Source organism: Narcine bancroftii, chromosome 13, assembly GCF_036971445.1.
Source record: "Narcine bancroftii isolate sNarBan1 chromosome 13, sNarBan1.hap1, whole genome shotgun sequence".
In the NCBI taxonomy this organism is placed as follows: Eukaryota; Metazoa; Chordata; class Chondrichthyes; order Torpediniformes; family Narcinidae; genus Narcine; species Narcine bancroftii.
Window position 1 is genome coordinate 81,389,785 of NC_091481.1, and position 22,782 is coordinate 81,412,566.

Below are 22,782 nucleotides of genomic sequence, written 5' to 3' on the forward strand. Positions count from 1 at the left end.
AGATAAGATAGAGGTAGTAAATTGTTTCCATTGGTGGGGAGTGGGGGTGGGATTAGAACTAGGGGACATCGCCTCAAGATTCAGGATGGAGATGAGGAGGAACTCCTTTTCCCAGATGGGGGGGAATCCGTGGAATTCACTGCCCTAGGAAGCAGTAAAGATGACCTCAGTAAATATATTTAAGACAAGGTTGAATAGATGTTTACAAAGTAGGGGAATTAAGGGATATGGGGAAAAGGCAGGTCGGTGGAGATGAGCCTGTCATCAGATCAATCGTGATCTCATTGAAAGGCAGAGTAGGCCTGACGGGCCGGATGGCCAACTTCCACTCCTATTTCTTATATTCTAGGTGCTGCCTCATGTCTTGGGTGACCTGGGTTCGATTCTGACCTCCAGTGCTGTGTGGAGTGCGCACGCTCTTCCCAGTGACTTGCGCGGGTTATGTCCCTGCGAGCTCCCGTTTCCTCCCGCATCACCCTGCAGGACAGTGATTGGCCGGAGAGAGTAGGAGAAACGGGAGAACGGAGACACACGAGGGGGGACTGCAGACGCTGGAATCTGAAGTAAAACATAACCTGCTGGAGGATCTGAGAGAGAGAAAAACATACCGTAGAAGTCTGAAAACCCGCAGGGATTGGGTCGGTCCACATCATTTAGACTTTTCTCTATTCTCAGGCAGTATAAAATTCAAATTTAAGGAGGAAAAGCGAACAGATGCAGAGGTAAATGTTGATAGTTTATTCATTTGCAAATACAGCGTGCTACATTTATCAAAACGAGCAGGTTTAAAGAAAAATAAAATGGTCGCTTGTTGCCGCTGTGCATCTGTGGTGCTTACACACCTACTCAAAAGCCCGCTTGTAGAGGGATCTGGACCGGCTGAAAAATTGGGCTGAGAAACGGCAGATGGAATTTAATGCAGACAAGCATGAGGTGCTGCATTTTGGAAGGCCAAACCAACGTAGGACATGCACGGTAAGTGGTCTGGCACTGAGGAGTGCGATAGAGCAGAGGGATCTGGGAATACAGATACAGAATAATCCACAGGAGGATAGGGTTGGAAAGAGAGCTTTTGGCATATTGCCCTTCATAAATCAAAGTATTGAGTACAGATTTTGAGAGGTTATAGTAAAGTTGTACAAGATATTGGTGAGGCCAAATTTGGAGGATTTTGTGCAGTTTTGGTCACAGGAAAGATATCAATAAGATTGAAAGAGGGCAGAGAAGATTTACTAGGATGTTGCCGGGACTTCAGCAACTGATTTAAAGGGACAGGTTAAACTGGTGAGGACTTTATTCCCTGGAGCATAGAAGAATGAGAGGAGATTTGACCTAGGTATTTAAAATTACAAGGGGGACAGACAGAATAAATGTAGATAGGCTTTTTCCACTGAGGGTAGGTGAGATGCAAACCAGAGGGCATGGGTTACGGGTGAAAGGGGAAAGTTTGGGGGAATACAAGGGGGAACTTCTTCACACAGAGAGGGGTGGGAGTGTGGAACAAGTTGTTAGCTGAAGTGGTGAATGCGGGCTCAACTTTCATATTTAAGAAGAATTTGGACAAATGCCTGGATGGGAGGGAAATGGAGAGCTATGGACTGGGTGCATGATAGGGTAAATAATAGTTCAGCACTGACTAAAAGGGCCAAAGGGCCTAGTTCTGTGCGGTTATGCTCTCTGGTCTATTATGCTGCTTTACCTGACAGGTTCGTGCATCAGATTGCGTTTAAGTAGGAGAAAGGAAGTGATGGGATTACTCCAAAAGCTGCCATTGCTTCGATGGGCCGAAGAGCGACCATTTACGTCAGGTGGGAACACGAGAGGAGGTGGCGTTACCTGTGTGATCATGAACTTGGTGATCCTCTCGGGCAGCCGTCCCTTCTCACTGGAGAGGATCATCTCCAACATGTCGCTGTGGAGCTTCTCCATGACGACAAACACCTTCTCCGGGGTCTCGAACATGCATTCCAGGTTGACCACTCCAGGGTGGCACAAGCCCTGAGCAGAGGAGGAAGAGAAGTCCACGTGAAGTGAGTCTTTACAGCGGACAAACGCACCCAGAATTAAAGATCAAAGCTCAGGTCGCAGGAGGGCAAGGGGATGGGGGAAGCAAATGGTTAAAGATGGACGAGTTCAGAGGGCCACAGTTGTGACGAATGACGTGATTTAGGATTGGGGGGGAAAACTCAACTGAGAGCAAGGTCCTGGCCAAACGGATTAAGTCCATAGCCGCAAACAATCTGCTGAAGGAACTCAGTTGGCGTGGGTGGGGGTGGGGGGTTAGAGAATCCGGTGCTGTCAGTAGGGGGTTGTTGTGTTCTCGCCGTATCTGCTGGGGGGGGGCCTCCGGTTTCCTCAAAGCGTACCGGGGTTTGTAGGTGAATCGGGTGGAATTGGGCGGCACAGGCTCGTGGGCCGGAAGGGCCTGTTGCCGTGCTGGAGAAAGCAGGTCATATGCATTAAATGGTAGGCTATTGAGATGTACAGAGCAACAAAGGGATTTAGGAGTTGTGGTAAATAGTACCCTCAAGGCTGATACTCAGGTAGATGGTGTGGTGAAGAAGGCATTTGGATTGTTGGCCTTCATAAATCGGAGCATTGAATTCAAGAGTAGGGAGGTTATGATGAAAGACCTGTTCAGGGCCCCCGGACCGCGGTGAGGGAGGAGGTGCGGGTGCCAGTGTGGCATCTTCCGCAGCCATAGGGGAAGGTGCTGGGGAGGGAGGCGTGCACAAGGGAGTCATGGAAGGACCGATCCCGATCCCCGTGGAAGGGTGGGGAGGGGAAGATTTGTCTGAAGGTGGGGATCATGTTGTAGGCTCCAGCCAGGTTCTCCCTGGGTAGCTGCACCAGAGGTGTCCTAGATGGGCGAGTGGGGGACCCACCCCCCCCTTACCCTGACTAAAGGCGGGATCAGTGCTGACCTGGAGGATGGCCACCTCGTTCCGGAGTTGGCTCTCCTGCTTCGTCGGGAACCGCAGCTTATCGATCACCTTGATGGCCACGTCCCGGCTGGTCTCACGGTGCTTGCCTGTAAATAAGGAGCAAGATGACTACATTAAGGGAGGCCACTCAGCCCATCAGGCCCATGCCTACTCTTTGGAAGACCCATCCAATTAGTTTCAGATTGCAGGTTTATTGGCAGTGTCCTATGAAAGAAGCCTGCCTAGAGCTGCGTCCCCTGGAGAAAATAACTTATTTACCTGAGAAACAAATATGGTCCCTTTCGTAAGATCTGGCAGCCATACAGGCACTACATAGGCCCATGGTGGTGATTGGTTTCCCCGTTCCCGGCTGCGGCTTCCTCTCCCTTGCACCGATCCAGGTATGAGTATTAGCCCAGAGGCCGCCCACTCAGCTGCCACAATCCCAGCTGCCCCTTCCTTATTATTTATTTTCCTGGTGTTAAAGTTTTGTTGCTGTTGGTCGAAATTTGAGTGAGTTGTCTTGTTTTATGTGTAGTGGGGAGGGGGGTTGGTAGAGACACGGGCTTGTATGTATAGTCATAAAGAGAATATATATGTTTGAATGAGAACTGGCATTGTTGGCAGGTCACTGCATATGGCTTGTGTGAAAATATAAATAAAATACTCAAACTAAAAAGAAAGCCTCTACATTCAAGGACGCCCACCACCCAGGCCATGCCCTCTTCACTCTGCTACCATCGGGGTACAGGAGTCCGAAGACAAGCCCTCAGCGGCACAAGGACAGCTTCGTCCCCTCTATCATCAGGTATCGGAGTGGACAATGAACCCTGGACACTACCTCACTTTCTCTTTATTTTTCCTGCATTTATTTTGAAATGTAATTTATAGCAACGTCCGCACCCGTGAGGGCTGCCACAAATTTTGCAACGTGTTCATGGCAATAAATTCTGATTCCGAAGACAATCAGCTCCAAGCTTTCTGGGTACTCACCCCCATAAACTATCCCGAATTGTCCAGATCCAAGAACCTCATCTGCAAAGATTTGGTAGACTGTGGCGATATCCTGGAGAGATAAACAGGAGAGAGAGATCTGAGCTGAGATATATTGCAGGGAGGGGGAGTGCTGAGAAATCTAAGTGTAGAGGTGGCTCTTGCAGAGGGGAAAAGAGAGCCAGGTCTGGGCCCAGATCGCTCTCTCCTGGAAGCCAACTAAAGCTTTCTCCAGTTAAAAAAATACAGGGCAGGTTCAGCAAGATGGAATAAAACTCTCTCTGTAACCTGCTGTCAATCCTTCCTGGGTTAGATACAGAGTGAAGCTCCCTCTACACCGTCCCATCACACACTCCCAGGGGAGGGACACGGGTTAGATACAGAGTGAAGCTCCCTCTACACCATCCCATCACACACTCCCAGGGGAGGGACACGGGTTAGATACAGAGTGAAGCTCCCTCTACACCGTCCCATCACACACTCCCAGGACAGGGACATGGGTTAGATACAGTGTGAAGCTCCCTCTTCACTGTCCCACACACTCCCAGGGGAGGGACACGGGTTGAATACAGAGTGAAGCTCCCTCTACACTGTCCCATCACACACTCCCAGGACAGGGACACGGGTTAGATACAGAGTGAAGCTCCCTCTTCACCGTCCCATCACACACTCCCAGGACAGGGACATGGGTTAGATACAGTGTGAAGCTCCCTCTTCACTGTCCCATCACACACTCCAAGGGCAGGGACATGGGTTAGATACAGAGTGAATGTCCCTCTACACTGTCCCATCACACACTCCCAGGGCAGGACAGGACACGTTAAATACAGAATGAAGCTCCCTCTACACTGACTTAGTGGACGTGGGGTTGTTTAAGTACTGAGTCCACCACCATTCTCTTTCTTCTCTTCAAGGACGTTGCCCCCTGCTGAACGAGTAAGGTAATGCCTTTCCCCAGCTCTCTGAGAGAGAAAGGATTGATAGCCACAGATGGTCAAGTCTGAGACAGATTTGTGCCGGTTACACCCACTTACCACGTTCTCCTGGATTTGGCTGTTGGCCATGGAGAAGTTGACAGAGGCTTGTCCTGCAGAAGAAAAAAAAGTCACCAAAAGACACATATTTTCTCCTGTTGGTCTGTTTCAGCCAATGGGATGCGAGTTCTCGAATGTCTAACCTACAGGTCTATCTCAATGTACCTGGGTAACTGGAGTGGGGGTGGTGGTGCCAATAAAAGCCCAGGCCCCATCTCATTAATGCTTTGTGATGCTGTGGGGGGGAATTGTGTGCGTGTGTTGCAGGGAGCCAGGAATCAGTGAGACGCTTATTGTCAACGAAAAAGAACCAGGAGGGTGTTCTGTTCTGGGAAGGTGGGAGTCACTGCACCACCCAGGAGGGAGTGGGGGTTGAAAGAAGCAGATCAGGTTGCAATGGAGTAAAACACGAAAGGCTACAGACACGGTGAGTGAAGTTAAAAATACGGCGTTGGAGAAATTCAGCAGGTTGAACAGCGTCCTTTAGTCAGCCCTTCATCAAGGCATGGACAAAATGTGGGCAGGCCCCCCAACAAAATGGCGGGGGAAGGGGCAGGAGGTAATCGGTGGAAAAGGGAGAGGGAGGGCATAGCAGCAAACAGGGGGAGGGAGCTCTGTGAATGGAGAGGGGTGGAGAGCAGGAGGAAAGGAGACAGAGGGAGGGAGAATGGGGAGTGGGCTAGCAGAAACCGGAGAAGTTGATGCTAATGGAGAGCGCCCAGAGTGCTGCATCAACTTCTCCAGTTTCTGTTAGCCCACTCCCCATTCTCCCTCCCTCTGTCTCCTTTCCTCCTGCTCTCCACCCCTCTCCATTCACAGAACCATCCCCCTCTCCCTGTTTGCTGGTGTGCCCTCCCTCCCCAATCCACCTATTACCTCCGGCCTATGGAACCGCGCTCCTACCTCTGCCCCACCCACCGCCATTTTGTTCGGGTGCCAGCCTACATTTTGTTCATACCTTGATGAAGGGCTCAGGCCCGAAATGTTGGTGATGTATCTTTTTATAAAGTGCACTGTTTGACCTGCTGAGTTTCTCCAGCAATGTGGTTTTACTTCAGGTCACACTGAAACAAAGCAAACATTTCATAGGAGAGGATATTTGACCAAGGGAAGTTTAAGCCCTAAAAAAATTCTTTGGAAAATAGACTAATCCTTAACTGATGGGTCAGAGGTTGGTGGGTTCAAGACCCTCATTGGACATCCAAGCCCTTTGCAAGTTTCTGCAGGACCATCGAAGTGATCAAGGTGGAGTCATTTCTAAAATAACATTTAGTCAGGGTCAAGGATAGGAATGGCTTCGCAGGATATGGGCCGAATGTGACTCGCTCGGGTAAACAACTTGGACAAGTGGGGCAGAAGGGCCTGCTTCCGTGCAGAATAAATCCACGACTGCACAAGAGTCCCACAGGGCAGCCAATGTGTTGGCCCAGGCCTTTCGTCCATTTTTTTTGTTGCCGCGTGACAATACATGGAAATGTAAATAACAGGATGTACTTCGATTGTTGTCCGCTGCAAGGCAGACAAAGAGTGACCGTGAGCGTTGCCTGGCGTCCCTATACAGTAGGGGAGAGACAAAAGCAAAAGAGAGTCCTTTCAGAGCCACTGAGTGCCCTTGGATTTCCCTGCAGCCTCACACACCTAGGCCTGAAACATTGGTTCCCCTTTACTTCCTCTGGATGCTGCAAGACCTGCTGAGTTTCTCCAGCATGTTGCACTCAACCTCAGTGTCTGCACAATCTTTTGTTTCAGCTTTATCATAGGTTTGGAAAATGTTGGCTTAGTGGCACCACCTTAAGGTGGGACACACAGTGCATTGTGGAAGTGACTCTCACTGCCTTTGTCCACTGGCTACTGAGCAGTTCCATTGGACTCATCCTCCTCCAATTCCCTCTTGCACACACACCCCTTGATTCTTTAGCCACTTATCTGCACACAAGGACGCAGGAGTAGGTCAGGGCGGGATAAGACCAATGTAGACTTACTGTCAGCCGAGCCGTTAGCATAACACTGTGACAGCCCCAGCGACCCAGGTTCGAATCCCGGACTGTCTGTAAGCTTATATGTTCGCCCCGTGTCTGCATGGGTCTCCTCCGGGTGCTCCAGTCTCTGTACACTCTTCAAACATACGGGGCTGGTGGTTAATTGAGCAGGGCCTGGTACCGTGCTGCACAAACCAGCCATCTCTTGCTGATGTTATTTTGTGTTACCGACTCTCTCTACATCTGACGATCTTCCAACTATGCGAGAAAGACTGGTGAAGTAGAGACCATGCTTTGGAATGGTCCAAGCAGGTTTTTTTCAGTAAGGGAAGATCCACTCCACTCGTTGGTGGGTCGGCAGCAAGTCAAAAGAATTTGTCCAACAGGTGACTTTAAAGACTCTTTATAACAGCTCCATTGCCCCTGTTCAACAGGTGGGGATGGGAGGGGGAATGTTCCCTTGTTTCACAGACACGGCAAGTTGCTGTTAAATATTCTGACCCCATAAAAGCGGTGGGTGCAGAATCAAACAGTAACTTTCCATAACGAACGGAAATGATGATTTACAAGCAGAGTTCTGCCTGAGAACAAAAGTCCTTCCAAGTGAAGCAACATGACTCTGCTGGGGGGGGGAGGGGGGGGGGAATCTCTAACCAGTGTTCACGTAGTGGTCTCCCCTACATCTGGACGCAGACTGGGCGATCATTTCGTTGAGCACCTCGGCTCTGTCCACTACAGGGGCGGGGAATCTCCCAGTGGCCACCCATTTCAATTCCCCGCCCCTTTCCTTCATCTTGTAGATCTCTATTAAGTCTCCTCTGCACCTTCTACGCTTCAAAATGAAAAGTCCCAGCTCTGCTAACCTTGCCTCAGAAGACTTGTTTCCCAATCCAGGTAACATCCTGGTAAATCTCCTCTGCACCCTCTCCACAGCTTCCACATCCATCCTATAATGAGGTGGACACAATACTCGAAATGTGGTCTTACCAGAGATTTGTAGAGTTGCAACATGCCCTCTCTACTCCTGAATTAAATCCCCCTATTAATGAATCCCAGCGTCCCATAGGCCTTATTACCTATCCTATCAATCTGTGCAGTGGTCTTGAGGGATGTATGGATTTGGACCCCAAGGATCCTCTGTTCTTCCACACTCTTAAGTAACCGACTATTAACCCTGTACCCAGTCTTCTGGTTTGTCCTTACAAAATGCATCACCTCACGCTTATCCGGATTGAACTCCATCTGTCACTTTTCTGCCCAACTGCATCCTCTTTATATCGTAACCTTCATCTCGGTCCACAACTCCTCCAACCTTCGTGTCATCCGCAAACTTAATGACCCATCCTCCCACCTCTTCATCCAGGTCATTTATAAAAATCACAAAGAGCAGGGGTCCCAGAACAGATCCCCGCGGCCCCTCCACTAATCACCGACCTCCAGGCAGAAAACTTCCCTTCCACTACTACTCTCTGCTTTCTTCCAACAAGCCAATTTTTTATCCACGGCCCAGGTTCCACTGATCCAGTGTCTCATGACTTTCTGGATGAGTCTCTCATGAGGGACCTTGTCAAATGCCTCATTAAAATCCATGCAGACCACATCTAGTGCCCGACCCTCATCAATCTCTTTTGTTACCTCCTCAAAAAACTCAATTAGGCTCGTGAGACATGACCTTCCCTTCACAAAGCAATGCTGACTATTCTTGAGTAGATTGAACTTCTCCAAATGCTCATAGATCCTGTCCTTAAGAATCCTCTCCAGTAGCTTGCACACCACAGCAGTGCTCTCACACTGCCCCTGCTTGGTACTAATTGAACTTTCTATTTATTGTAAGTCTATGCTCCATAAATTGAGTTAAACGGCAAAGTCTGTACACACCGGGGTCAAGCACAATGCACATAAGCGCTGGACAAACTCAGCAGGGCACGCAGGAAGTAAAGGGTAACCAGCGTTTTGGGCCTGGGCCCTTATGAACAAAAGCACGCCTGAATAAAGAGGTTGGGGGAGGAGAGGAGAAAATGGAGGAAGGGGCGGGGGGGGGGGGGGAAAGGAAGATTAACGGGCAAGAGAACATAGGTGAGAGAGTAGAAGAGTGAAAAGCTGAGGTGATAGATTGGGGTCTTTACACAGATGTATGAATGCCATAGATACCCTGCTCGACATCTCGCTGTATAATGTGTCAAAAAAATTTAAAATAGCTTGGAGCATGGCTCTATCAAGGAGATGGGTTCACCAGCTGTGTTAATTCTGTAATTGGATGCATCTTGGCAGAGGGGATCATTTAATTTTAATTCATTTAATTTTAATTTAGACATACAGCACAGTAACAGGCCCCCTTCTCACCCACGCTGCCCAATCTACCCTCAATCCCTGTATGTTTTGAAGGGTGGGAGGAAACCGGAGCACCTGGAGGAAACCCACGCTGACACGGGGAGGAAGGTACAAATTCCTTACAGGCAGTGCAGGATTTGAACCCAGGCTGCTCGCGCTGTAATAATGTTGCGATAACCGCTCCACTAACCAATAAAAGGAGCAAGGAACCCAGGGAGAGGCAGCACCTTCACACAGAGAGAGAGAGAGAGAGAGAGAGAGAGAGAGAGAGAGAGAGAGAGAGAGAGAGATGGATGGTTGCTTACTGCGAGGAGTGTTTCCCTGGGCATTGATCGTGTCCTGGAAGATGACTGGCTTCAAGGCTTGCCGAATAGCGTTCTCCCATGCCTTGATCTCATCGCAGAACGAAAGGCCGGCCAGAGTTCTGGCAATGGATGGCGGGAGGTTCGGGGGTCTCTCGCCGACAAAGTAGACCACACTGCTGGTTCGGATCTCGAAGCAGGGTGGGTTCCCATCGTGGGGAATGGAGCCGACGTTGACTGTGGGTTCTACAGCCAGTACCTCGGACAGCGGGATTTCCTGAGCGGACAGGGAGGAAGTACAGGGGTGGGGGGAAGTGTTAATTCAGTATTGAGGGGCTCAAATTTTTTCCCCTCTCACTCAGCCAGTGTGGTGCTGAGGAGGTATCCCATCAAGTATCTGTGGGATCAGAGTGAAGCTCCCTCTACACTGTCCCATCAAGTACCTGGAAGTCCAGAGTGAAGCTCTCTCTACACTGTCCCCTCAAGTACATGGGGGTCCAGAGTGAAGCTCCCTCTACACTCTCCCCTCAAGTACCTGGGGGTCCAGAGTGAAGCTCCCTCTACACTGTCCCATCAAGTCACTGGAAGTCACAAGATCCAGGATTAGTAGAAGGCTCAATGGCCCATCGAATCTGTTCTATCATGAGCTGATCCATCCACCCACTCAGCCCCACCCCCCTTTCTCCCCGTGACCCTTCATGTGCTGACTAATCGAATACCTGTCAATCTCTGCCTTAAATGCACCCAACAACCTCATTTCCATGGCCGCCTGTGGCAACAAGTTCCACACGACCCTCAGGCTAAAGAAATGTTTCTGCATCTCTGCTTTAAATTGACGCCCTTTTATCCTGAAGATGTGCCCTCTTGTCTGAGAATCCCCTACCATGGAGAACGTCCTTGCCACCTCTACTCTGTCCAGGCCTTTCAGTATTCAAAAGGCCTCTATGCAGTCCCTCCTTATGCTTCTGTACTTCAACGAGTACAGTCCAAGAGCCGACAAACGTCCTCATACGCCTATTCTGGTATCACTCAAGTAAAACTCTGATCCCTCTCCAACACCAGTGTCTATTCCCAATTTGTACAAAGGAGGTCTCTACGTTTACAACCCTGCTCTTACATGCTATTTCTCCAGAAATAAATGCCAGCACTGCATTTGCCTTCTTCACCTCCAACTCAACCTGTAGGGGATCCCGTACGAGGACTTCCAATTCCCTTTGCACCTCGGAATTTTGAATTTTCTCCCCATCTGCTCTTCTATTTTATCTACCAAAGTTCATGGGCGTACATTGTAGGTCCAAGGTGAAGCTCCCTCTACGCTGTTCCATCCAGCCCCTGGCGGTCCAAGGTGAAGCTCCCTCTACCCTGTCCAATCAAGAAGCTCCCATTCTTTTCCGATCTCAGCCGGACACGAACGAGAAGACGTTACCTTGTAATACTTGTTGCCCGTGCCGTTGTGAAATAGGGTGATGCACTTGCAATCAAGTCTCCAGTAATGCCTCTTTCTCTAAAAGCACAGAAGTTGGGGATTAGAGAGCAGAAACGGACAATGAGATGCAGAGTCATGGAATTCCAGCGACTTGGTCAATTCCAAGAACGCCCTTGCTAGAATTCCATGGGGCGGGAGGAAATCAAACTGGATCGATCCAACGATTGTTGGACGTGAATGAGGAATGTTGGATAAGAAGGGACTGGATCGTCTGGAACAACTTTCAGTGGGCAACGGTGCGACAGTGTGGATTCTCTGGAATTGCATTAAATCGGATTGAATGGAAAGAGGGAGATTTACGAAGGGTTACTCTCCGACAAGAACCAGATGGGAAGTCACCTCACCTACCGATCAAGGTTAATTCCACTCCTAGGGGAGGCTACGCTGCAAATGGATCTCCTTGATACCTTAGATCACCTGGGCTCACCTGAGCCGCATGCCCCCCCCGCCCCGTCCCCAGCCAACTGCAGTGCCACCACTCGCTCTCTTATCCCCCTGGGAATGAACTCTCGCTCCACTCCAGGTGCAAGCTGTGGTCAATTATCGGTGCTTTATTTGCATTCGATGCGTACAGCAGTCCCCGGGTTATGGACGGACCACGCACGGCTTCAACGGTTCACCAGGTCGAAGGAGGAGAAGGCCGCCTCCCATTTCAAGTTAGGTCATGTCGCCGTTGACTATCAAAACCAGCGTAATGTGCCTGTTGGCCCGTGCTTTAGTGCAAGAAAAGGCCTGAAGCCTTTGCAATGATTTAAAAGCTGTGCACACAGCAAGTTCCGACTTACCTACAAATTCAACTTAAAGACAGACCTAGGGACGGATCTCGTTCATAACCCGGGGGACTACCTGTAATTGCTTTGACCATGTGTGTAGGTATTCAGGGACATCTGCTTTAGAACAGAACCACTGGAATAATGGCAGAGTTGGCTATTAAAAAAAAACCCAGGAGGCTATTGATTATAACAGTACTAGCGTAAAGGGTCCTGGGCAGAGGGGAGGGTTATAGAGTCTTATAAAATCATGAGGGGCCGAGAAAAGTCATATTCTTTATCCCAGGAGAGAAGAACCTAAAACATACGCTTCAAGCAAGATTTAAGAAGAGATTGGAGGGTGACCTTCTTCACACAGAAGGTGGTGGTAGAGAGAACAAATGAGAGGTAGTCGAGGCAGGGACAGTTGTTAAAGACAGAAAAGGTTTAGAGCAGTGGTTCCTAAACTTGTTCAGGCTGCCGCCGCCTTGGCTCCCTAGTGACCCCCAGTGACACCAACCCACCCCCCTGGCCCTGCCACACACACAAACAGTACAACGAACACACCCGTGATTTCACGTTTAAATAATGTTCTTTCCAAGCCTCCGTAGAGAGTGGGATGCCAAGACATTGGCACAAAATACAATGAACACACACAGTACAACGGACACACACACACACACACACACACACACACACACACACACACACACACACACACACACACACACATCTTTCTTGGTGGTAGGCCTACTGCTAATTGAAAACAAGTGTATCACTGAGTGGCCAGCAGAGGGAGCCGGGTGTGTTGCCCTGCCTTGTGTCGCTCAATGTGTACACAGGCTCTTGTTTGTCTGACACCGCCAAGTACGTGTGGGTTGCCCCGGCCGATTCGGGAGGTAATCTGGCGGGGTCTGATTCTTGGTTGGTCCTGACCGAGTTAACTGGTTAATCGCTCTGCGGCGGTACGAAGGGTCTGCTTGAATTACCGGGTACCGTCAGTGCCTGTGTCAGTCTGTCAGAGCGTGGTCGGCGGGGCTGTCAGAGCATACGTGTGTTTTAAATCCATCACAAGATTACTTTTCAAACCTGTTACAATGTAAATAGTTATACCCTGTAATGGCAAGCTGGTCTGTCCCAAGTCTGAAGCCCACTGTGGTAGTTTTTCCCACGCTCTTTTATACTTTGAGCGTGCCTTATTCCCGCTATGATTTCACTGCCCTGCGAGTACGAAATACGTCACTGTTGGAGGTGGGGACACCCCCCCCCCCCCACTTTAAAGGGCCGGGTTGCTGATTTACCGGTAAATCTGGGGTGCAGCATGGCCCGGTAAGTTTACCGCTTCCTAGGAGGGTTGGCGGTGTGAAAGGGGCATTTCGACTGATGTCTTGCGAGTGACATGTTGTGATTGCATTCGTCACTGTCAGTCTCTTCGGACTTTGGTGTCAACCCTTGCAGCTTTTTGTTTGAAGGAAAAGATAACAGGGATAATGCCTGCTCGATTCGGAGCGGCTCCATGAACATTGACCACATCTTTTTATTCCCTCACTGCCCCTTTGGATCTTTCCACCGTCCCCAGGAGGGGACGGCACCACCCACTTTGGGAATGTCAAGTTCAGAGGAATATGGGCCGAATGCAGGCAAATGGCCAGCATGAACAAGTGGGGCCGAAAGGCCTGTTTCTTTGCTGTATAACTCCATAACCAATGTCTTGGCATCCCGCTCTCTATGGAGGCTTGGAAAGAACATTATTTAAACGTGAAATCACGGGTTGTTGATGACTCAAGGCGAGGAGCCCACAAAGGACTCAGGCTGCTGGCGACTGCGGTCAAGGGTTTTGCCCCAGGCTGAGGATTGCAGGAGACTGGCACGGGACTGGCCAGAGGGGTACCAGGTATCGAAAACTGGGATGTGAGAGGGCTCCCTGTGTCTGAAATTTGCATCCGGAACTCGGATTGCCGGTGGTTTGGTCTGAAGGCAGTGAAGTCCGCGGGTGCGCTGGAGGCAAATCCACGGAAACTCAGTGACTCTTTCTTCGACTGTGAGGGGCTGTTATATGTGGATTGTAGAGAAACGGGTGGCCTGTCTGCAATATTGTGGATTGTGGGTGGTCACGTGACCTCCCCGTCCGAAACTTATTCGGAAGTCACATCACCTGACAATCAAGGTTTTGGACTCTGGCCACCCATTAGTGCACACCTTGTCGTTGGCTCATTTAAATTACCTAGGGTCACTATTGGCTAGACGCCCAGATCAGAACTGCTCGCTACTGTGGATGTCATTGGAAGTGCTGCGGGTAAAGCGTGCACTACACTGAAGCTGAGCCATAGTACTGCGATGGATCAGTGCTTGCAGAGAGCTGCACCCCGGTTGGCGCAGGGTGTAGAGTGAGTGAGCGTGTAGAGTGTAGACAGTCACTGGTGTCCGAGTCCAACCTGGGTCTGATGTGAATGTCTGCACTGTTGTTTAGTAGTAGAGTAATTGAGTATCGTTTGACGTTCTCCCCTGTTTGTCTCCTGTGTGTTCATTGAGGTTACCTGATTGTAACACTTGTGCTCAGACTTGTCTCTCTGTGAATCTGATTCTCTTCTAAATTCAACAGGGGGCAATTTCTGCTGATGGCAAATCTTTGTCTGCCTTATGGTAGACTAAAGCAAATTTCGTGTAATATCACATTCTCTGTTTTATTACATGGCAATAATAGAATCTTGAAAAATACTGGAGAGAGAGTGAGACAGTAGAGACGTACAAATAGCCCGACCTGATACACAAAAATTACGATGGTTTCTTTACCAGAGTATCCCTGTTGCTGTAGTGAACTAGCCAGCCCTCTTTCACGGTCATACTAGATCTGCGTTTGGTCTGCTTCACGGACTGCACCACCCGCATCAGAGGGATGTTGGAAGCCAAGGGATCGCTAATGGGAGAGGGAGAGAGATAATGAGAGTTCACCGTTGTACAGACGCAGACAATGTACAAACATTTCTTGCTTGCTGCACTTACAGATACAGTACGTAAATCACAAATCTAAAATATATATATAAACTTGAAATTTGAACGCCAACCCTTTCCATCTCACTCAACAGCAACAGGTCAGCTCACCTCAGCATTGTGGGGATGGAGGAACTCAACAGGTCAGGTAGATTGAGGGGGGGGTGAAGGATTGGTCGAAGTTTCGGGGCTGGAATCCTTTCCAGCCTGAGACATTGACCATTCTTCTTTTGCCTCCACACCAACACACCCCCCCCACCCCACCCCATGCCGCTGAGTTCCTCCAGGGGATTGTTTGTGGTTCCCGTGTCGGCAGTCCCCTGGGTACCTGAGCATTCTGCTTGGGTCATCGTCTCCCGGAAAGCCATTCTCCGAGTTGACGGAAGACATTGCCGCTTCTTCTGAATCCTCCGGCATTATGGTCTTGTCCCCCTCCCCAAAGTCACTCACATCCTCCATGTTTATGTCCGCATCCATGCCCGGGCTGAGCAGATCTGGAAGCAGATTCAGACATTGCACATTTCCGAATTAGGATGAAGATTAAAATAAAAAAGAACAGAAAATAAAAGAGAAACTTCTACAAGGAAGAAGATCCAAAAACAAATGGACATATACAAGATCATGGCCTTATAAGCTCCAACACCTTCAACTTAGTTCACCTATTAAACCAGTGTTCTCAACCTTTTTCTTTCCACTCACATACCACCTTATGCCATCGGTGCCTTGTAAGGGATTGCTTCAGGTGGGATGTGGGTGGGAAGGGAAGGTGAGAATCACTGCTCTAGACCCAATTGTTACTGAAATATTTTGCTTGAGAAAAATTGTCATTGGCCCATTTCCTTTGGAGATCTGAAACCCTGCACATAACGAGTCCATTAGGGACAATTAAAACAATGGTTTTTCAAACTTTTTCTTTCCACTCACATCCCACCTTAAGCAATCCCTTACTAGTCACAGAGCACCGATGGCCTAGGGATTACTTAAAGTGGGATGTGAGTGGAAAGAAAAAGGTTGAGAACCAGTGGATTAAAGGATTAATTAAAAAGAAAAACATTTATCTAACTTTTTACATCTGGACAATGAAGATTTTGTTTCCTGAACACTTTCGGGTGTATTTTTATAAATCTTCCGTTGCTGTTCACGAAAATTGCCTTAAAAATTTTCTGTCCCACACTGTTTTATTTATTTATTTATAAACCCTCTTTCTATGATTTCTTATCACGCAGAGGTCTGGAGGCTGCTTTGCTCCGGTCCTCGTGGCAGCCGATGCTGGAGTTCGGGAAGCTCCGTGAACTGTGACTGTGCGGCGTATACTCTCTCTAACACCAGTGCACTTTATAACATGTGTCCATGGGGAGTCGGCGTGTGTGATCCGTAGCAGACTTGGAGATTAGGGGAAGCGTTCTTCTCCATCTGAATGGCGGACATTTTGCAACAAGATGTTAAAATGATGTCCCATATCTAAACTCTAGTAACTAATTGGGTAGTCCTGCATTGCTTTTGTAACCGTACCTAAGTGTTTCATTGCTAGTTTTACTAGACAATGACAATAAAGTGAATTATCATCATATTTTAAGTCTACTTCAAGCAGACAAAACAATGAAGCGCAGCGTGTCATGGAAAATTCATTTTCTCCACTCGCACTTGGACGTCTTCCCCGCTGATCTTGCCAAACATGGTGAAAGGTTTCACCAGGACATTGCGACCATGCAAAAGTGGTATCAGGGCAAGTGGAATCTATCAGTGCCGGCCGACTATTGCTGGACACTGACAGGAGAGAGGCATCAGATGCTGAGTACAAACAAAAAAATCAGCGGCAAAACATTTCCAGGTCAGTTGAACGAACGCAATGTGTCAGCATCATGAGGCGATTAAACGTGTTAAATCAGTAGTTTTCAAATGTTTTCTTCCCACTCTCAGACCACCTTAAGCTCTTCTTTCTTTCTTTGGCTTGGCTTCGCGGACGAAGATTTATGGAGGGGTATGTCCACGTCTGCTGCAGGCTCGTTGGTGACTGACAAGTCTGATGCGAGACAGGCAGGCACGGTTGCAGCGGTTGCAAGGGAAAATTAGTGAGTTGGGGTTGGGTGTTGGGTTTTTCCTCCTTGGTCTTTTGTCAGTGAGGTCTTCTTCAAAGGAGGTTGCTGCCCGCCGAACTGTGAGGCGCCAAGATGCACGGTTGGAGGCGAGATCGGCCCACTGGCGGTGGTCAATGTGGCAGGCACCAAGAGATTTCTTTAGGCAGTCCTTGTACCTCTTCTTTGGTGCACCACCTTAAGAAATCCCTTATTAATCACAGAGCACCTATGGCAAAGGTGGTCTGTGAGTGGAATGAAAACGTTATAAAACCACTGTGTTAAATTCTTTCTTTTTAAAATATTTTAATTGGGTTTGACATGCAAAATTTTAAGAAAAACACAAATCATCTCATATATACAAGTACAAAAAAAAATTTGATGGAGAACTACATTGGACAGTTCCTTAATCCACATGAGAAACAAGTTATTGAATTCATAACCAGTTAATTTAATGTTTCTCCAACCTCCTACGTCACACATGTCAAACTCAGGCCCGCGGGCCAAATTTGGCCCGTGATATAATTATATTTGGCCCGCAAGATTATATCAAATATGTATTAGAGCTGGCCCGCTGGTCGCCGCGCCAGTATAGCGCATGCACAGCTACTACTAAAAATCCCAGAATGCTTTGCAAATGCGTTGGCGTCAGCCCGCTAATCGCCCCCACCTCCTCTGTTTACTTTCATTCGCATCTGCGACCTGTCGCTAATAAACCCCTTACGAGAAATGGCCAAACGAAAGACAGAAAACAGGACCTTTCAAGACAGGTGGGAGGCAGACTCTGACCCCAGAGTTTGATGAACTTGCATCTAAGAAGAGATGCCAAGTATCTGGTTTAGACCCAGGTGCATCAGAGTAAATCACAGTGGAGCTTGGATTAATATTTTCTTTGGTTCACTTTGAACTGTTCATTGTTGAAAGATTGGATTTTCATTGAAGCAAGTTGTTATTTTTTGACTTGTTGGCTTGTGAAAAAAATATATTTCAAAGGAACTTAAAGGCCATAGAGAAATATTATTTATTGAATATTTTATTTCTCATTTGTTAATGGTTCTTCTGGAAAGAGTTTAACCAAAACTATTGTTAAACATTTATTTTAATAAGAAAAAGTTTAACATTACATATGTTGAAAGAAGAGAAAACATGCAGATGTTGTTGAAGATTTTCAATAAATATTTAGTTCGGCCCTCGACTTAGTCCAAGTTTTTAATTTTGGCCCTTGGTGAATTTGAGTTTGACACCCCTGTCCAACGTGATACACAACATCTGAAATTATCGCTGTGTTCAGCTTGATGCTGTCTATTATCAATATTACTTCACGAAGCAAACCTTTTATACTTATAATTTATACTTAGTGTTTTCATTTCATGTACCTGTGTGTCTGTAGCACTAATCTAGATTGGAAGGACATGGGGGAATTGGATTGGTGGACTTGGCCTGAGAGCTAGCATAAACAATGGGCTGAGTAGCCTTCCTTAAGTCATGCGCAAGTCAGTTGTCCCGATACCCAGGGAAAATATTGATCTGCATGTCAGGACAGCTGCAGATCAACCATGGAGAGCACCTTATAGCATTGCCCAGTCTGGCTTGTAACACTGGCAGTAGTTCCCCACGACCTCATTTTACTTATTTAGACGTACAGCACGGTAACAGGCCCTTTCGGTCCACGAACTTGTGCTGCCCTATTACACCCAATTGATCTACAACCCCTGGTATGTTTTTGAACAGTGGGAGGAAACCGGAGTACTTGGACAAATCCCACCCAGACACGGGGAGAAACTACAAACTTCTTACACTGCCGGGTCCGAACCTCTGCCGCAGGCGGTGTGACGGCGCTGCACTGACTGCCACACTCACTGTGTCGCCCTTCCTCAGGGGCAATTAGGGATGGGCAATTAAAGGCTCAGCTGCGAGGCAACACTGACCCCATCCAAGTTGGACACAAGCCCCGTCACCGGTCGTTCATTACCATTTGGTCTAAATCCTGGCATTTCCTCCTTCACTTTCACGTGAGTCAGTGGTTCACCCTCTCTCTCTCTCCCTCTCCCTCCCTCTCCCTCCCTCTCCCTCCCTCTCCCTCTCTCTCCCTCTCCCTCTCTCTCTCTCCCTCCCTCTCCCTCTCTCTCCCTCTCTCTCCCTCTCTCTCCCTCTCTCTCTCTCTCTAGGACACCAGGGAACAGGCAACAAGCAGTGGATTTCACCTGTGGAGACCGGCTCATGCAAACCAGGAATCTGAACTGAGATTCGAGAGGGCGCTGAAGGCTTTCTGATCGTGTCGGGAGGTTTGGATCTGGAGCTCAGGTCTGAACAGGAATCTGTGCGGCTGCAGAGGTTGCGGGAGTGCTGGGGGGCAAACCCACGGACCCTTTGAAAGGGCTTCTCTTTCTCCTGTTATTCGGGGCTCTGGGCAATGCTCATGGAGCCTCTTTGTTTGCCTTCTGGCTGACAAAAGCTGATGTAAATCAAGTATATTACATTTTAAAATGTAATATTACGAGACAATAAAAGGAAACGTCGAAAGCCAAACACATACCTCCGTTGATGGTAGACTCTCCCAAACAATCGTTGGGCACTCTCTCGACACATCTCTTGTGACAGTTGAATTTGCAGTCTGGTAAAGCCAAAAAGATGAACATAACTTTAGACAGCCTAAGATGTCAAGGAACAGCAGAGTGTTGTGAACGCAACTCCGACCATCTCACTAATTCCGCTCCCCTCCAACAAAATAATATTGGCTTTGCTCTGTTCAAAATCTCTCAATAACACCACACCCCGGTTTTAACTGCTGAGCAATCGAGCTGAACAATTCACCAAACAAACCTTCTCACCGTACCTAGACATATGCGACAATGAACTCAAAGGAGGGTATCCCAGGACCCTGCACCTAGTGAAACATTAGTGCTGGCTACCATTCCCATAAATGACTCTGTCTGCTCCAGCTCTCTTCCCAACTGCCCTGCGCCTTCTCTCCCCACTACATCAAACCCGCGGCCTCCAGCTTATTTCTCACCCCAAACACCACCTCTCATGTTTCCTGCACCCACCCCTGCACCTTTCACCCTCCTCCTATCATCGGTCCAGCACCCTTAAGCAGAGGGTAAAGGTCAAAACCCCTTGGTGTGATCAGACTTGAGGCCCACCTCTTGTCCCACTGACCTTTGCACTGAAGCCCTTGTCGGAATAAGCCTTTGAGCAACTTCTTGCAGTACTGGCAGACAGTAGGCCTGGTGTACGAGTGCACGGCGAATGTATGAGGGACCTTGACCTTGGTCAGGAAGATCTTGTCCAGCTCAATTGGTCGCCCCACGTGGGTGCCCAAATTCAAACGTTTCTCCTTCAGTGATAGCATTTCCGCCAAGTTCTTCTGTATTTGGAGGGCCGGGGATGCGGGAGAGAAGGGGAGAGGTTGGTAAGAGGCAAGAAAAAATACGCAAGGGCTTTGTTGACATTAACTTGTTTAATCTAGTGAAGATCCCACAGCTGAGGAACTGATCCTCGTGCCTTGACAGGGAAATAAGTGTGTGAGGGGGTAGGGGGCCGGGAGAAGAGGAAAAAAAATGAAGCTTATGGCATTGCTCTGAGACCTGCTATGAACTGTGCCATCTGTCTTGATTCTGTTCCAACACTAGTAGCTGGCTGTGAAGATGTTTGAATGTAGACCAGAGTCAAAAGATAATTTGGAAATCCTTTCTGGGTGTTCTGGCCCATGAGTGAATTTCACAGCATGAAGGCATGTCAATAAATTAAAAATGACTAATCAAGTTGCCCTCTCGTACATCTGTATTAAAAGGGAGAACATCTATAGCAGCTTTGAATGGAAATTATGGTGCGACACTCGCTTATGGGAGTTATCCTTTCCGAGGGAGAGCTGCCACTTTGAGGTTATTCTCTCTCCCATCCACACCCTGATCCAGCCTCAGCCCCACTCCCTTCGGCTCACTCCGCTGCAACAGTGTGGATCTCCCAGTGGCCACCATTTTGATTCCACACCCCATTCCCTTGCCAACATGTCTGTCCATAGTCTCATGCACTGGCACAGTGAGACCACACCTCGTCTTCAGTCTGGGCACTCTCCAACCGGATGACATTAACATCGTCTCCTCTGGTTTCTGTTAAAACACCCCACCCACCCCCCTGCCATCTTCTTTCCTCTGTCTATTTTCTAGCTCTGTGTCTCTCCCTCACTTCCCTTTTCCCACTGTCTCACAGATCTCATTTCCTCTCTTTTCTTCCCCCAGACATTAATTCAGACGCCTGTCTTTTCTCACTCACATCTTGAAGAATCAAAGGTGAATGGGAGCCAGGGCGCGTGCCCTGGGCGCCACTTGAAGGGGGTGGCGGCGCCACTGAGCACTCCTCCCAGTCGCGGCCACTTCCAAGTGCACGCACTGCAGGGGCCCTCCGAATGACTGCGGCCGGTCGAGCTGGGAGCTGCCACTGTCCTGGGGAGGCAGTCAGTCGGAGAGGCGGAGCTCGCAGGGTGGGGCATTCCTGTCTCCCTGGCAGAGCGGTTCCAGCTGCTTGGGGGATTATGGATAGCAATGGCGGCCATTAATCCCCACGCTGAGCCGCCGCCGCCCTGAGCAGGCCCGTGAGGCGCCAGAGCAGTCCCGAAGCAGCCCGACGGAGTAATGGAGCGCACTGATGAGGCCACCCCTGCAGAGTAGGTGAATTTTTGTATTAAAAATGTTAGTGGTTGCTTCAGCCAGAGCAACAAATATTTGAAACAATCATCCTATTTTGACGACGAAATAACTTTCGATCTGATCATGGTTATGAACACTCTTGGGGCTCTAAGTTCTATGTTTTACTTGCAGGCAGCACATCAAGGGATGTTGGTTTAGGAGAAAAGCAGTTTTGGTAATTGTTGAACTTTATCTGGCTGCCCAATAACCAAGTACATTATTTCTTAAACGAGGGCCAATGTGTGGAAGTGAGCCTTGTGAATTGAATAACTTCGATGTCTCGTTTACAAGCCTGAAGTACTCCCCCCACAACCACCATATTTATCTCTCTCTCCCTCCTCCCCCCCCTCCCCCACCCCACCTTTGGCTTGCAAGACATGCTGCCTGAAAATTAATTAAAAGAGCTGTTTTGAGACCTAACTCATTTAAACGAGGGCACGAATTGCAACAGAGAGTGATCATAGATCAGCCTTTTCTGTACTGTCGATCAGACCGCAAGGCAAAGGCTTGGACATCTGGAAATCCCCATGAATGACCTACAGGTGGTCCATCTGACATAATCCCCTAATTTATGGGGCTCTCCTTAGCAAGACAATTGCATTACAAACCTCTCTTTATTTGCTCTTAATTGAAACAAAGGACAAGTATTACAGTCCACAAGCTGTTTAAACTAAAACCTCCTTGGCAATTAGCTACACTATTGAGGCAAGCAGATAAAGGGAACGGCAGCATTGTCCTTGTAAAAGGACACTTTTCTCTTTTTAGCAGTTCTGGCTGAAGTAAAACAAAGCGATGCCCAAAACGCGCGTGGCCGATCTTCAAAACTGGCCCAACTGTGCGTAGAAATCGCCCATCTGGCATCTTTATTTGCGATTTTTTAAAATGGGGGTGGGAGTTTTCAGTGCTTGCCATTGGCACTTTTTGTTTAAACCAGATACGCCTCTGTCAAGAAGGACTCAGGCCCGAAACGTCGGGAATATATCTTTCCTCCTGCGGAGTACCAGCTGAGTTCCGCCAGCTTTTCAGCATTCTGGCTACAATCACAGGGTCCACCAACTTCCGTGTTTCACTCCATTCCCATTCCGGTCAAAGTCTCGTCTCTCCCCCCCCCCCCCCCCAACAAAAGGAACTTCTCTCTCTAATGGATCTTCCTTCTGACCAACTCTCACCTTGGTAGGTTTCCTTATTTCATCTTCCTACCCCTTACCCCTCTCCTCCTCCTGACTCTCA

At 48.5% G+C, this 22,782-nt stretch overlaps 1 protein-coding gene across 2 annotated transcripts in view; it reads right to left on the bottom strand.

Annotated features, from left to right (window-relative positions):
- Nucleotides 1-22,782, bottom strand: part of prkd2 (protein kinase D2) — a 59,404-nt gene that overhangs the window by 12,675 nt on the left and 23,947 nt on the right. For both annotated transcript variants that reach the window (XM_069909447.1, XM_069909448.1), the window contains exons 5-14: nt 20,024-20,231; nt 19,401-19,478; nt 15,118-15,283; nt 14,592-14,715; nt 10,990-11,067; nt 9,567-9,840; nt 4,952-5,004; nt 3,918-3,990; nt 2,925-3,031; nt 1,837-1,998 (exon numbers count right to left, since the gene is read on the bottom strand). In XM_069909447.1, the coding sequence (XP_069765548.1) occupies nt 1,837-1,998; nt 2,925-3,031; nt 3,918-3,990; nt 4,952-5,004; nt 9,567-9,840; nt 10,990-11,067; nt 14,592-14,715; nt 15,118-15,283; nt 19,401-19,478; nt 20,024-20,231 (1,323 nt within the window). The remainder of the gene's footprint in view (nt 1-1,836; nt 1,999-2,924; nt 3,032-3,917; nt 3,991-4,951; nt 5,005-9,566; nt 9,841-10,989; nt 11,068-14,591; nt 14,716-15,117; nt 15,284-19,400; nt 19,479-20,023; nt 20,232-22,782) is intronic.